We start from the raw sequence: 14764 nt of genomic DNA on the forward strand, positions 1-14764 counted from the left end.
GTGCTGAAGCTTTCCCACACTTAAGCAACCTACAATTTGAAGTTAATGATCAAGTTACTCTATTGTTTGTGCAGTCATGCACAGCTAACAGCAGAAAACAGCAGTGCTGTCACGCTCCATGAGAGGTATTATAGGTCACATGACCTGCATATGCAGCGCTATAGATTCAAATGAATCAAAGAATGCATTCAAATAATATTTTGGATTGTTTGTGATGTCTGGGTCTCTGCTTGAACGATCTTGTTTGTACTCTCCCCCCTGAATCCTTGTGAGGAACAAACAATCATGTGTATAAATTCTTAACTCAGATCATGTTTTTTTATTAATTAAAGATCTGACATTCACATGAATATTACAAAATGCACTATATGACATATTCAATTAAGTCATTCTGAATATAATGGCAAATCTGCCTAAATATTCCTAACCTCACAAAAATGTTTACACAATAATTTATAGATGCTTATATATACACTTAATAATTAGGATGATAGATACAGATGATTTACATCTTACTATCATGATTTTTCAAGGGTTTGTTGTATTATTTATAGTGTTGCTTGGCCACATGCTAGTACATAATAGAGATTTTAATCAGCATCAAGAATTGGTACTGTTGTAATATGGGAAGGTATGCCACGGCTACCTTGAAGAAACCTGGCCCAACAAATGCTGCTTAAGGAAGAAGTTCAAATGAGGACAGCCATTACAGACCCAGAATGCCAAGCATACAGTAGCTGCACTTTTAATAGAGTGCAAAGAAACCTTGTGTGTTTAAGAGAATTTAATTAGCCTTTTCAACATCCCAACTATTAGTTTAGTTTGCCATTGCCAACATTCTAATGGAAATCAATTCAAGTAATTGGAGAGCAAACTCTTAATTTTCTACATGTCACCATCAATTGTGATACACTATCATTGTTTAGAAAAACAGAAGCAAGAAGGCAAAAAAAATATTTATAACTTGTTTGTATCACATATTTAAAATACTTCAAACTTTGCGCCTAATATTTGATTTTAAATATATTATAATATTGATGGATATAATAATAAAAAAAACCTGTCTGCAAACATAACTGCTCTAAATTCAGCCAAAGCAGAGATCCAAACTCTCTCTGTATCAGTGAATGCATTCGTTTTTTTCCATTGTTGGATTCATTTGTTTTATTAACCCACTGTTATGATATTAGGCTAAAATTAACCCTATAGCATGCTTAAAGGGATAGTTCACCAAGGTCAATCCAAACCTGATTCAATTCCTTTCTTCAGCCTAACATAAAATATATATTTTGAAGAATGTTGGTAACCAAACAGACTTATGTTATATGGACATTTCTCAAAATATCGTCATGTTCCTCAGAAGAAAGAAAGTCAAATAGTTTTGGAACGTCATAATGTTGATCACAGAATTTTCATTTATGGGTGAACTATCCCAAATTCACCTTTTTAAAAGTTGAAAGTCTTTAATAAAAAGTAAACAGGATGCTGAAGTGGTATTTCTTGGGAGTCAAAGGAACATGTAATGACTTGATGCGTTTTTAAGGTTTGGGATTGAATCGACAGGTAGAACTGCAAAGCAGTATTCATCTCCACAGGCATTTGTTACTCCCAAATAAGCAGCACATAGTTTCCAACACTGTTCTCTCAGGCGCAGGACTCAAGAGGAAACGGTCCATACTCCCCAAACTTCCCACCTCTTTCTATTCCTGCTTCCCATCACAAATGAACAGAGGTGTTGCCCTGTCAGCAGCCCATCGTGCAGAGGGGGAGCTTTTGTGAGGTTGGGATTTAATTGGTTTATTAGTATCCAGCCACGTTCAAATTTATCAAATCTAGGCTGGCCATTAATTTGGTAGAAGAACATACAATTAAGATCTCATTAGTGCTCTCACAGGGATATGCCCTTTCATCTGCTGGAGGAACATTAAGAGTTGGCCCAACTCCAGAGCAAAGACCTCTCTTCCTCCTGTACTGCTGCTTCCTTAACATGCCTCATCTGGCATACTCAGTCCGACCATATGGAATTCTGCTGTATAAAGGATTGTTTACCATGCTCTTTCAACATGAAGCCTATTTCTGGTCAATGTAGTCAGTGGACAATGTGCTATTTGATAAGTTTTAATTGTGTTTCTTTTACTTGAATGACTACGCAATATGGTATAGAGTCTCTGTGCTTCAAACTAATTTCAGCTTGTCTGCAGCTGGAAATAAAACTTCATACAAAACTGTGCCATGCATACATTTCTGCACTCAAAATGCCCTAAATAAGCTAGAGCAAGTTTTGTAGAGTAAAAATACATTTAAAAATAATAATAATTGTACACATGGTGAACATATAATTTGTTTATTTTGTTTATTAATATTTTTTTTATATTATTCATATAAATAATGATGTATTATATGCATATATTTATATCAAACACACACACACGAGCGACTTCTGCTCTGAGTAAGTGTAGCTTGAAATTCACTGAAAATGTCATTGCTAGTGGTGTGGCCTGCTGCCCTATGCTATGCTGCATCACTCAATTGCATAATTTTGGTTACAGGGGATTTCCATTCCTCTCTGTTAAAGGTCCCGTTCTTCGCGATTCCATTTTTCAAACTTTAATTAGTGTGTAATGTTGCTGTTAGAGCATAAATAATACCTGTAATATTATAAAGCTCAAAGTTCAATGCCTTTGCGAACAGCCGGTTTGGACTACATCCCTCTACTTCCTTTTTTAATGACGTAACTAGAACAGTTTTTTTTTACTAATCTCCGCCCACAGGAATACACAAAAAAGGGGGCGTGGTCTTGTTGCGCTCCCACGGAGAAGAAGCACTTCAGCTGCGCATGCATCTCCAATTTATGGTAAGAGGCGTGACCTTTCCGGGCAACGTGCGATAAGCTGCTGTCGAATCACAACACAGGAACCGCTGGCACAATCAGAACTCGTTACGTGTTTCTGAAGGAGGGACTTCATAGAACAAAGAAGTCATCGGCCCGTTTTTTGGACAGTGAAAACAGCGGTATACAGATAAGTAAATTGTGTGAAAAATACTGTGTTTTTTTACACGCGAAACATGAACACATGTTATATTGCACACTGTAAACACAATCAAAGCTTCAAAAAAACATGAAGAACGGGACCTTTAACTCACTGTCAATTTTCCTTATTGCATTCAAACAACAAACGGCTTATTCTTTCACTCATTATATAATAAAATGCATTGTACTGGTATACCAGCCGTAGCTACATTGTAGTTGTTTTCATCATTATAATATTTAACTTCTCAACCATTTTTATTTCTACTTTATTTGATGGGATATCAGTTTCAGCTAGATTGTCAATATCAATAATTAAATTCTGAGTGGTTCAAAAAGTTGTAACGAACATGTCACTGCAGGTTGTCGTTTTGGCAGCACTTTTTACAGTGTAGGAATAAGAAAAACAAAGGCATGAAGAGATTTCCCTTACACTACCATGCACAGCTTGAAGGCACCAAAAATTTCTCTCTCCCCATCCCCACTTTTCTTCCTATGTCATTTTCTCACTTGCTTTTGTTTCAGCCCTTCTGGTTGATTTTGATTATATATATAGGCTATATATATACATACATACATACATACATATTTTTTTATCTTTTCACGTGTAATTGATTCAATAATGGATTATAGTTAATGTGGATATCAAAGATCTGTGTGAGTACCATAAGGCTCCTATGATGAACCTAATGGCTTATGAAGGAGGTGACAAAAAACAGATACACAGAAAGAAACATTAGAGAAAGACTAAAAGAATATAAAAGTAAAACAGAGAGAAAGAGAGGGGAAAACACAGAGACATATTGACTGACCAGGCGTAATGCATGATGTTGAGGGCCAGCTGGGGCCAGCGTGGCAGTGAGCCATCCCACCTCTGACTGTCATCTACTCTGACATTCTGGCTAAGCTGGATCTCATTAGGATGAGGGTGACTTTGATCCTGTCAGCAGTGATGTGACTCCCTCTATATAGGTTGCCTTCAAAGTAAACTGCTGTATCATTGTATCTTTCATACCTAGTTATCTATATTTGTAGTCCTTTTTTCTCTTACCTGACTGACATCCCCCAAGAACCTGAATATTAACCTTTCAGTTACAAATGAAAAAAAAAAAGGTTTTAGATCAGTGCCTCTCACCTCTGTCACTCACTCATGGTTTGTTCGGTGTGTTTATTGATTTCAACTTGGTGACAGCATGGAACCATTGAGGCAGCAGAAAAATTGAGAAAATTTCTAAATGTTGCTATACTCAAAGGCAATATATGTCAAGGTTTTGGGTAAAAAATAAAAATGGGTTTCTCTTAATCAGTGGCGTGCAGTGGTGTTCTGAAATGAGGAGGCAAAGTCCTCACTGTTTTTTGTTTGTTTGTTTTTATGTAAATTCATGTTCCAGTTACACTTAATGCTGATAATTTTTTTCATCATTACTTATGCTATCAAGAAAATAACAGGTATTGGAACTGTAACTATTTAAATAAGTTATTTAAAATGGTAAAAATATATTTCACAATATTAAAGTTGTTATTTATTTATTTATTAAATAAATGCAGCTTTGGTGAGCATAAGTCTTCTTTCAAAAAGATTAAAAAATATAACCAACCCCACACTTTTGAACAGCAGGAAAACAACAATGGAGAATACTTTTTCAGCATTTATTAATCTTTGTTCATGTTAATATTTATATTTAAAGTTGTATTAATTCAATATTTTAAATTAAAATAATGTATTATGAAAGTAACATAAATTAACATGAATTAACAAATGTATTCATTAATATTATTAACCTAGTTTAATACATGCTTTAAAATTCTTTTCTTTTTAGTTCATCTTACCTAATGTACTAACTGAACTTTATTTTAATATTACCAAAAAAATATATTTTCTTGACCACACCTCCCGTAACCTCCTATCAAAAAAAAAAAAAAGAATTGTACACATACATTAACAATTAAATAGCACTAAGACAGTATGCTATGTAAATCATAAACTTAAATAATTCACTGCAGCCTAGTAGCCAGTCAGAAGGGACTGCTTCATAATAGATGGTGCTACAGTGGTGAGCTCAGCTTGAATCTGCACTCTTAAGTAAACAGACTTTTAAAAAATGACCTCTTTAAATGAATTATGGAAGTTAACTTTAAGTTATTAAAGTTAAAGCTCTTTAGCTGAAAAATACATGACAGAAAGCTACAAACCTATAGACAACTGACATTTACTTTATCTCATTAGCCAACTTAGCGTTACATATTTCCTGATATCATTAGCGTGGTAAAAAAAAAAAAAGATTTTGAATGAGTGCTTGGCTGACTGTTTCAGAGGACATCTGGGATGGGGTGAAAATCATTAGCTATACTGCTAGAGCTCGGCTAGCTGTAATTGCCTCGTCTCAGAATAGCATCAAATGAACACATTCTGAAAAGGGGGTTTAATGCATCACTCAGTTAACTCAGCAAACATCTGACTCTTATAAAAGTTTTGCCTGTCAGATGGGATATGCTTTATAGATTAGAACTGTTTAGGGCTTCCTGCACTTTGCAAGCTTGTTAAAGAAATTATGCAACCAGATAATATAAAGTCTGGTAAGCAAACATTTATGACTTCAGTAACTGGTGAGTATTTCCTAAGGCCTCAGTGATGGGCATTTTTCAAAAATATTGCATTCGAATATTTGGGCTCATAAAAACCGAATATTCGAATATTCGTTTATTTAAATGACGTTTAACGAAAAAGACATAATTTTTTAAGTTTAAGTTTTTTTTTTTTACGTTTTTGTCACCATTTATTTATTTCACCACATGCTCGAGTGAGAAAACATGCTGCGCTGACAGACGTTGCAGAGACAAAGATAACGGTGTTCTAAGCGAAGTTTCTAACAGCACTTTGTGTTTTCTGTTCTTAAACCTGTCTCCCTCAACGATATTTAAAGGAAGCATATGTCTCAAAATCATTAAGCTATAAGATAAGTTATCATCTCAGATCACTCGGGGTAGGCTATACAGCTGCGCTTTACCTGCAGTCGGGATGCAGTGATCGACAGCTGTCTTTCCTCAGTCGACTGGTGTTTGGATTTCATGTGATTTCTCATGGTGGTGATATTATGATAAATCAGATTCATTAATTAATTTGATCAAAAGTAATTCCATTTTGTAAGATCATTTAGTAAGATAATTTTCATCTGAGTAGCCTAATTCCAAACTTCGCGAGGCAGACAACAACATTATGTGATCAAATACAAACAACTTGTTAAACACGCTCCACAGTGCCGCCCAGTGCATTTAATTATAATTGCGAGTTAGTGCTTGTGATTTATCATGAATTCACTGCATTTACAGCCATTAAAGGTCCCGTTCTTCATGTTTTTTTGAAGCTTTGATTGTGTTTACAGTGTGCAATATAACATGTGTTCATGTTTCACGTGTAAAAAAACACAGTATTTTTTACACAATTTACTTATCTGTATACTACGGAGCCCCTAAAGGGACGTGGTGGTGGAAAAAATTTTAGGATGGGAGATTTTATTTTTTCAAAACTTTTGCGTTCCCCCGAGAAACTTTTCGTTCCCTCGCAAAACTTTTGCGTTCCCTCCCAAAGATATTTGCGTTCCCACGCAAAACCTGTTGGCAGCTCGGACAGACACTTCCTGTTTAATGTCCCGCTGGCAGTGTTTCAGAGCTCCGTACGTTAATGGAGCGTTTGCGAAGGAACGGAAATATCTTTGCGAGGGAACGCAAAAGATTTGCGAGGGAACGCAAAGTTTCTCGGGGGAACGCAAAAGTTTTGCGAGGGAACGCAAAAGATTTGAAAAAAAAAAAAATTCTCCCATCCTAAATTTTTTTCCACCACCACGTCCCTTTAGGGGCTCCGTTGTATACCGCTGTTTTCACTGTCCAAAAAACGGCCCGATGACTTCTTTGTTCTATGAAGTCCCTCCTTCAGAAACACGTAACGAGTTCTGATTGTGCCAGCGGTTCCTGTGTTGTGATTCGACAGCAGCTTATCGCACGTTGCCCGGAAAGGTCACGCCTCTTACCATAAATTGGAGATGCATGCGCAGCTGAAGTGCTTCTTCTCCGTGGGAGCGCAACAAGACCACGCCCCCTTTTTTGTGTATTCCTGTGGGCGGATATTAGTAAAAAAAAACTGTTCTAGTTACGTCATTAAAAAAGGAAGTAGAGGGATGTAGTCCAAACCGGCCGTTCGCTGTATGCTTTGAAAGGGGACTTCTGTTAAATAAAATATCTCGCTAGGCATTGAACTTTGAGCTTTATAATTTTACAGGTATTATTTATGCTCTAACAGCAACATTACACACTAATTAAAGTTTGAAAAATGGAATCGCGAAGAACGGGACCTTTAAAGCAACTTAGTAAAATTCGAATAGTATTTTATTTTTCTAATAATAATTACAGATCGAATATTCGAAAATTTGAATATTCGTGCACACCCCATTCAACATTCATATAGCAATGGCTATAGTGAACAAGGTCACAATCTCAGTTTCAAAGTTTCGCCCTAACAGTCATTATACGCTACATATTCAGTTCAGCTTTATTTTCTTTATTTTTAATTGAACATTAATCACTGGCTTAAAATCAATCAGTTCCTTGTCTCAAATCATTAATTAAGCAACTTTCTGTCTTCTTCGATATCTCCCATTGTTTTTTTAAGAGCCTTTCATAAAAACTGCTTGTTTATCATTGTTTTTTAGAGAAAGGTACTTGACCTACAATTAATTATGTATGATGCTGCTGCATAATGACTGGACTCAATAACAAGATATATTTCATTGCACAATATCTACCAGGGCCTTCTGATAACAACACAATAACTTATGTTAATGTTCACAATCACTGATAAGAAGGAAACTTTGCTTCCCTCCTAGAGTGGATCTTAGTAGAACACTTGCCTTGTAATGTTGGGTTGAGATTACATGTTGATCAGCTTAAATTTTAAGTGAAGACTTAGTGCATCACAAAAGTGGCAAGTCTTCCCCATTAGAAAAAAAAAAGATGTTTCAAATGCAAGCCATTTGTCTGTCAGTTAATATTGATTGTGAGCTCCCAGATAAATGTCATAGAATTTGCCTAATTTTAGCAAATTTTCTCAAAGAGTCTGCAACTTTTGCTAAATTCTCAAATGGTTTCATGTTTTTCTTTTACTTTGGTACTTTTTGGGGATAGGATTAAACTAATGTTTTTGAGAACAAGAAAATACAAGACAACATTTTTAAAGCACTGCCTCAATATCTTGTTGCAAAACAATAATACAAACTCCCTGCTTGTGTCTTACCTTTCCATGTTTTCAGTAAGGCAGACTGGGCCTGGATAGCCATCCCCCCTGGCAGAGAGAGGCCCCTGTGACAACCCTGGGCGAGTTTTCCATGTCTCCATTAATCCAGTAACTGGAGAAATTAGATTCAACAAGGGGTTCGTCTGGTCTCTCAAATTGTGGCGTGAAAACGACATTGTTCCTTGCGCTCCGATCTGGTAATGAAATGAATGTCCACCTGAATTAACGCCAACAATAGCCGACGTGGGCACATTATTATTCTCTTGGTAATAGCTGCCATCATTGGTTTCCTGTTTAATCCCCTTGGGCAGGCCATTGTTAGGAAACACACCAGGTTCATAGTTGCCATTCAGAGAAGAAACAGGAGGTCCCAAGATCCCAGAAAGACTATATTCGTCAATATTATCCCTCAAAGACAAGTATGTGGTCTCTGCAGAAGGAAAGCAGCCCAGAGAGTGCTGTGGCTCAACAAAATGGAGGTTCGAACAAGTCACCTCTCTGTTTGGCTCTGTCTTAATGTGAGTCACGAATGGAGAGTGTGGCATAGCGCTCTTGCTGCTGCCTAGGCACATGCTCCTGTAATCAGTGCCAGGTTCATTTTTGATGTATTTGGCCACTCCCATAGCATCCAATCCGATGTTAAATATTTCCCCATCCACGTTCTCTACCTTCGGAAACTCGAATCCCTTGAAGTCATGCTCTCGGCTCTCAGGGCTGTTGACATCATTTTGCACTAGGCCCAATCCACTGGGAGGGCTAGAGACAGAGAAGCCCCTTGATGAGTTCCTGGGACTGGACATGGCCATGCTGCCAACAGTGGGCGGACTGGAGATGGATGGTCTAATGTTACAGGTATTGCCTCCATTTGTTGTTGGACTTGAGACGGATGATCTCATGTTGGTGTTACAGGAAAGTGGTGACCTCACACTACCTATACTACGAGGGCTGGAAACCGGAGACTTCATAACACTGAGTGGACTAGCCAGTGGAGGTGACCCCACCATGCTGGATTTTACAGGGCTACAGGTGTTGGGGCTGGTGTGGTGACCTTGGGTCAAGTTGGTGCTGGCAGAAGCCAACGACGGACAATCAGAATCAAAGTAGGTGGGGCTGGTAGTGGACGACACCATGTTGTGCCCTGTAGGACTAGACATGGGGCCAGACCCATCAGTGCAGCAAGAAATAACGGTGGTCATTGCAGAGGGCACTGAGGCAGAGACTACAGCACACTCCTGAGGGCCACCATTGGGTTGTTGGGACCCAGGTGGGAATGAAGCTGGGGGAGCTTTCATCTTTGGGCTCCCAGTTGTTCTGGACTGGCTGTCTTCAATTGCTTTCCCACAAAGAGGATACAGTTTCCCTGGGCTACCCCGCCCACCCACAGTACCATGTTGGGCAAAGCCAAAATCTGCCTCCCTGGCAGCATTCATGTACAAGCCCATAGACTCAGCAACCGTTTTGGAGAGCTCCTTTGAATCTGTTTCTGACTTGCGGTTGTTGAAGGAGTTGTTGAAGGAGGGAAACTGTAATGGTTGATTCTGGTTAACTCTAAGCACTGTTGTCTGGGTAGTCTTAAAGTTGTTGTCCTTGCAGACAGACGGCACATTAGGGGCATTGCTCGAGTTTACAATATCCATGAGCACATCACTGTTTGTCAAACTCTCTTCTGCAGAACAGCAATACTCCATGGTGTTTGGCATCTGTGCCCATTTGTTTTCTGGAGTTGCCCCTTCGGAGTAACTTTGGTATCTTTTAGTCTCCATACCTGGACCATTTGATAAACCTAATGGGCCAATAAATTAGAGACATTTAGACCTTGCAGTCAAAAAGGCAATGTTTTGATTAGTACAAAGAAATCTCATTATTAGTTAGACTGTCAAACCAAATAGCACACATAATCATTACTGGTTTAGTTGCATTGAAAATGCATTATAGACATCCTACTTTAATAAATAAATCTTTGCATTTTGTGATTACAAAGAAATGTATCATTTATTTATAGGATTCACTGGGCTTTAAAAATGTCAAATGGTACATTTTCCTTATTCATATTATTTTTTTCACCTAATACATTCATTATTTTTGTTTTTCATGACCAATTTCTATCCTCAGATTTAAATGGTCCGCTTTTTGCTGCTTTGTGCAATTGCCCTCTTCTTCCTAAATGCGGGGGCCATGATGTCTCGGTCAATCCACGGTCAATCCCAACCACAACCCCCAACCTGAAATGTTTCCTATTTGACAAATTTATTTTAGATTTCCCATGTGCTTTACTATGTTTTCAGCACCACGCTGTGTGAATCCACTAAATTAGTAAATCTGTAAATTAACTATGAAACTCTTTTAGCAGTGCTGGATCCTGGCACTGCCTCCGCAGACATCCGATGCAACGCTCTTCATTCGAGGTAGTTTCATGGGATCCACTCACCCATCTCATTGAATATGAATTGTGACCTAGCAGGTAACTTTTTCTCAGCAACTCTATGTGCTTTACTTTGCCGCCCCCTCTAACTTCAGCTGATATCTGTCTGCACCTTAAAAAGATCCTTTACCTGCTAAAAGACAAAAAATGTAGGAGGGATGATATTATCACCATACAGATCAGGTCAAATTAATAAAAATTTTACTCCATCCCTCATATACATCCACTAACATATAGTGCTATATTTATGCTTACTCTGGTTTGAATCTGAGACTTCCACCACTTATTCACAGTATTCACTGCCATGTGTACTGTCAGACAGTCTCATTACTGGTGATAGACATCTTTTCTACAGTATTTATAGTTTAATATAGAATCTTGAATTCTTTGTTTCTGGATTTTATTTTTTTATTTTTGTATTTTATGTCTAGAAAAGTAGAATGGTATAAAAATAATTTATCTTCATTATATTTATACATTTGGTATGTTTTAAAAACAAAGAGACTCCTTTTGTCCTTCAGATGTTAACGATACAACACAAGTACATTTTAGCAGTGTTACATTTAGTTGGTGAAATGACAAATGTTTGCACTTTCTGAAATTCCAAATGCCACCTTAAGTAATTTGTCCTGGTGGTGGCATCCTAAACATGCCTCCAAAAAAGCAATAGTGGACTGAGACGGTGTGAATGCAAAAAGTACTGGTTTGAATCTGAAAACAAGTGAAAACAGCTGTCAGGATTCAATGCATTGTGTATTTATGCATGTTCCCCACACATGTAATGAGTTGTTTTAGATTAAATAAATGAATAAATAAATAAAAATGGCGTGCACAAAAACCGAGTGGCTTAAAATTTTCAGCAAAAAAAAGTTAATTTCCCATCCTTTTGCACAGCACCAAGAGGAGAAAGCAAAGCCGACCGCTGTGAGTTTAAACTGTCATTCATGAAGAGTAGGCCTACAGACTTATTTCACCATCCATACCAAGTCAGTCATAAGTAGCCTAGCTCTTCTCTAGCAAGATGCAGTTCTTTCAGGCATCGCACTTTTAAAAGCAATGTCAAATGGTAACGACAATGTTGCTTTAAACGTTTGACGTAGTTCTTTGTTTATGTTTTGTTTTTCCCCCCCCCATCGTCTTTCTTCCCACGATACCGTGCTCAAGCGGGCAACCATTGGACAGAAGCAGACACACTGTCGCCAAGAGTTTATCACCCCACTCACGGATTGGTCCCGTCGCTCTGTCAGTCTTTATGTTTATAAGCTTTGTAGCCACAAAACTGCTGCGACATTCTTTGGAGAATTTAAATTACGAACTTTCCTCTATGTTTAGCCTATAAAAACTTTACGTGTTAGTTTGGACGCGTCATAATTCATGCTGCATTGCAAAGCTAGCGACCTCCAGAATGATGCGTGTGACGCAGTTGATTCTTTTGCAAAATAACTCCTGATTAAATATCGTTGCGATGCACTTTATTCATCACATGACGTCACGTGAATCAAGCATGCTTTAAATAAGTATGAATGTTTGCATGCATTTTCACAAGAATACATTTTACTCGCCGCTGTTCACTGTCTATCCAGCCAGAACATCACAATTATTGTGCCCCATCTGTCTGACTTCAGTTTCGCTCAACTCTGTATTTACTGTACTTTAGCACACGCCTACAGTACAGTTATAAGATGATGTTAACGTTACGCGAAATAAATCATATGAAGAACTTGTCGACGGAACAAAAGAGATCATGATAAGCTTTGATATAACAAGCTATACCATATTTTGTGTAGATGGCTTGATATGTGATATTGCGTTAGCATAAACGATACTGATTAAAAGTATTTACTTGCATGAATCCAGTCGGCTGTGGATTTATCTAGTTTAGCCGAGAAAACGTCAAACATATGATGCAAAGGATGTTTGTATAGGATGCATTGATAATTGTATTATTGTTACTACAGGTGTAATTATAGGCCTATTAGTATATTTATATATGTTTCTTTCCATCGCTTTAAAGTGGAAATACACTTCATGCACAGCACAGGGATCCTGTCAAGTTAAACATCAAGTTTTAGACAAGTTTTTTTAACGCGTCTGCATTTGCAGTAGTTCATATGCTACATACAGAACTGGTTTGTTCTTCATTGAGATATAATATTGAGACATCTTACCGTGGTTATGACATCCAATTTTGACAGTTATCTTTTCTGCTGGCCACTAGTAATCCGATGGACCAAACGGAGAAAATGACACTAAACAGTGCCGTTAAGTTGTGTTTAGAAGTATTCCCAGTGTTGCGACTGCTTGCATACTAGTTTCAGTTGTGACAGCTAAACCCACCGCACACTGCCGCGCGCATGACGCGAGATCCTTAACGACAGCGCACTGTACGCGTACAACGGTCGACAGCGACTTCACCGAAACGTCCTGTCGACAGTTTTCTGTTTACGTGCACATTGCTGCTAGATTGTTGAAGGCGCCCAACTGAAGACTAATAAAAACAGCGGAGGACTCAGACAGACTTGCGTAGCGACGTCATTGTGTGCACATGGACCCTCCTACTGCAATGAGAGCTCGAGTAGGAGGGGGCGATGAATGCGCTCAGGTATATACGGCTCTTGGTCCAGAAGTAGGGCAAGGTAGTTTGATTGCGCAGGCGCTAACCTGTGCATCTAGGACAAATTTTTGATGTGCAAACATTTAAGTGCATGACCTTACTTGCTAAATGTTATTCAGTGGTATATCATTTAATATAATCTAATGAATCAATGTACTGCAATCCCAGACTTATTTTTAGATTTTTTTCTTCACGTTGCAGAATTAAGGGGAAAAAATGTTTGTGTACAGATTTAGAGAAGCGCCGATAAGTGCAATTATAAATGTTGTCTTCTGTAGATATGGAGCATTGTATATTGACTAAGTATTGGGACATCAAGCATTAAATGACAAATTGTTGGATGCAAGAAATAACAATGTTGGATGTGTATGCAAGAAATAATGTTTTAGTCCCCTACTCTCATGTCATCCTCCAGTGGTCAGTTAAATTTATGCAATTTTCAGATTTTTAATCAAAAAGATTTTTAATAAATTTAAAATTTAAATAAACAGAAAAATAGGTACATTTCAAATTCTTTTTAGGCAGGTTAAATCCTCTGATCTTGAAAGCACTTGAAAACTACTGGATAAAGTCCTTTGAGACTGTCCTTTTGAAGTGGTGTGTGTGAATTTCAGGCTTAAGATGAACGCATAGGAATGACCATCTAATCTGCTTAATGTGCAGTCACTAACTTTTTAACAGGCCTGGAAAAAAATATGAATGTATCTGTACTAATTAAGCAGTACATCAATATAAAATAACATTTGTATAGGTCCTCATTTCTACCAAGCATTGATTTAATATAAAGGCTCCTTTTAAAAAGACCTACCACAAGGTGGTGCAGTTTTTGTGATTTGTTTGAATTTGGTGACATAGAAATGGTCTTTAATAACCCCGTGCTTATGTAATACTGATGGAGGGGTGATAATTTCGCTTACATTCAATACCTGTAGTATGTAATATACAGTTACAGCAATGTATAATTACAGTCCTTCTTATTCCTGTCAATATATGACAATTACAAACTACTGTAGCCTCAATTGCATGGCCTTGTGTTTATCTGATTATGTTGAATAAACTCATGGCTTCATCCTTCTTATTTCCTCTAAGTCAGTAGTCATCTCATGTCAAGCAGAGATTTGTGACCATTGAGGCTATAATGTTACCAAACCTCCTGCAGTGCTTAACTTGTAATCTTACATGGTCAAGCACTTGTTTTAAAAAGCTGAGAATTTGCCTCTATTAAGGATTAAACATAGCAAAGTTTTCTAGAACCAGCAGCTCATAGATTTTTCCGGAGAGTGATTATTAGTCACCTGTAATTCATATTGTCCATCTGTTATTAAAGGTGCTCTAAGCGATGTCACGTGTTTTTTAGGCCAAAACTTTATTTGTCACATACAGCAAACATCTCCTCACTATCCGCTAGCTGCC

General features: G+C 37.7%; 1 protein-coding gene across 1 annotated transcript in view; it reads right to left on the reverse strand.

The window, feature by feature from the left end:
• Positions 1-13318, reverse strand: part of nr3c2 (nuclear receptor subfamily 3, group C, member 2) — an 88199-nt gene extending 74881 nt beyond the window's left edge. The window contains exons 1-2 of the mRNA XM_056271710.1: positions 12906-13318; positions 8316-10098 (exon numbers count right to left, since the gene is read on the reverse strand). Coding sequence (XP_056127685.1) covers positions 8316-10078 — 1763 coding nt within the window. The 5' untranslated portion in view covers positions 10079-10098; positions 12906-13318. The remainder of the gene's footprint in view (positions 1-8315; positions 10099-12905) is intronic.
• Between the last annotated feature and the right edge of the window lie 1446 nt (positions 13319-14764).

Source organism: Rhinichthys klamathensis, unplaced genomic scaffold (genome assembly GCF_029890125.1).
Source record: "Rhinichthys klamathensis goyatoka isolate OS25496 unplaced genomic scaffold, OSU_Roscu_1.1 h1tg000325l_1, whole genome shotgun sequence".
In the NCBI taxonomy this organism is placed as follows: domain Eukaryota; kingdom Metazoa; phylum Chordata; class Actinopteri; order Cypriniformes; family Leuciscidae; genus Rhinichthys; species Rhinichthys klamathensis.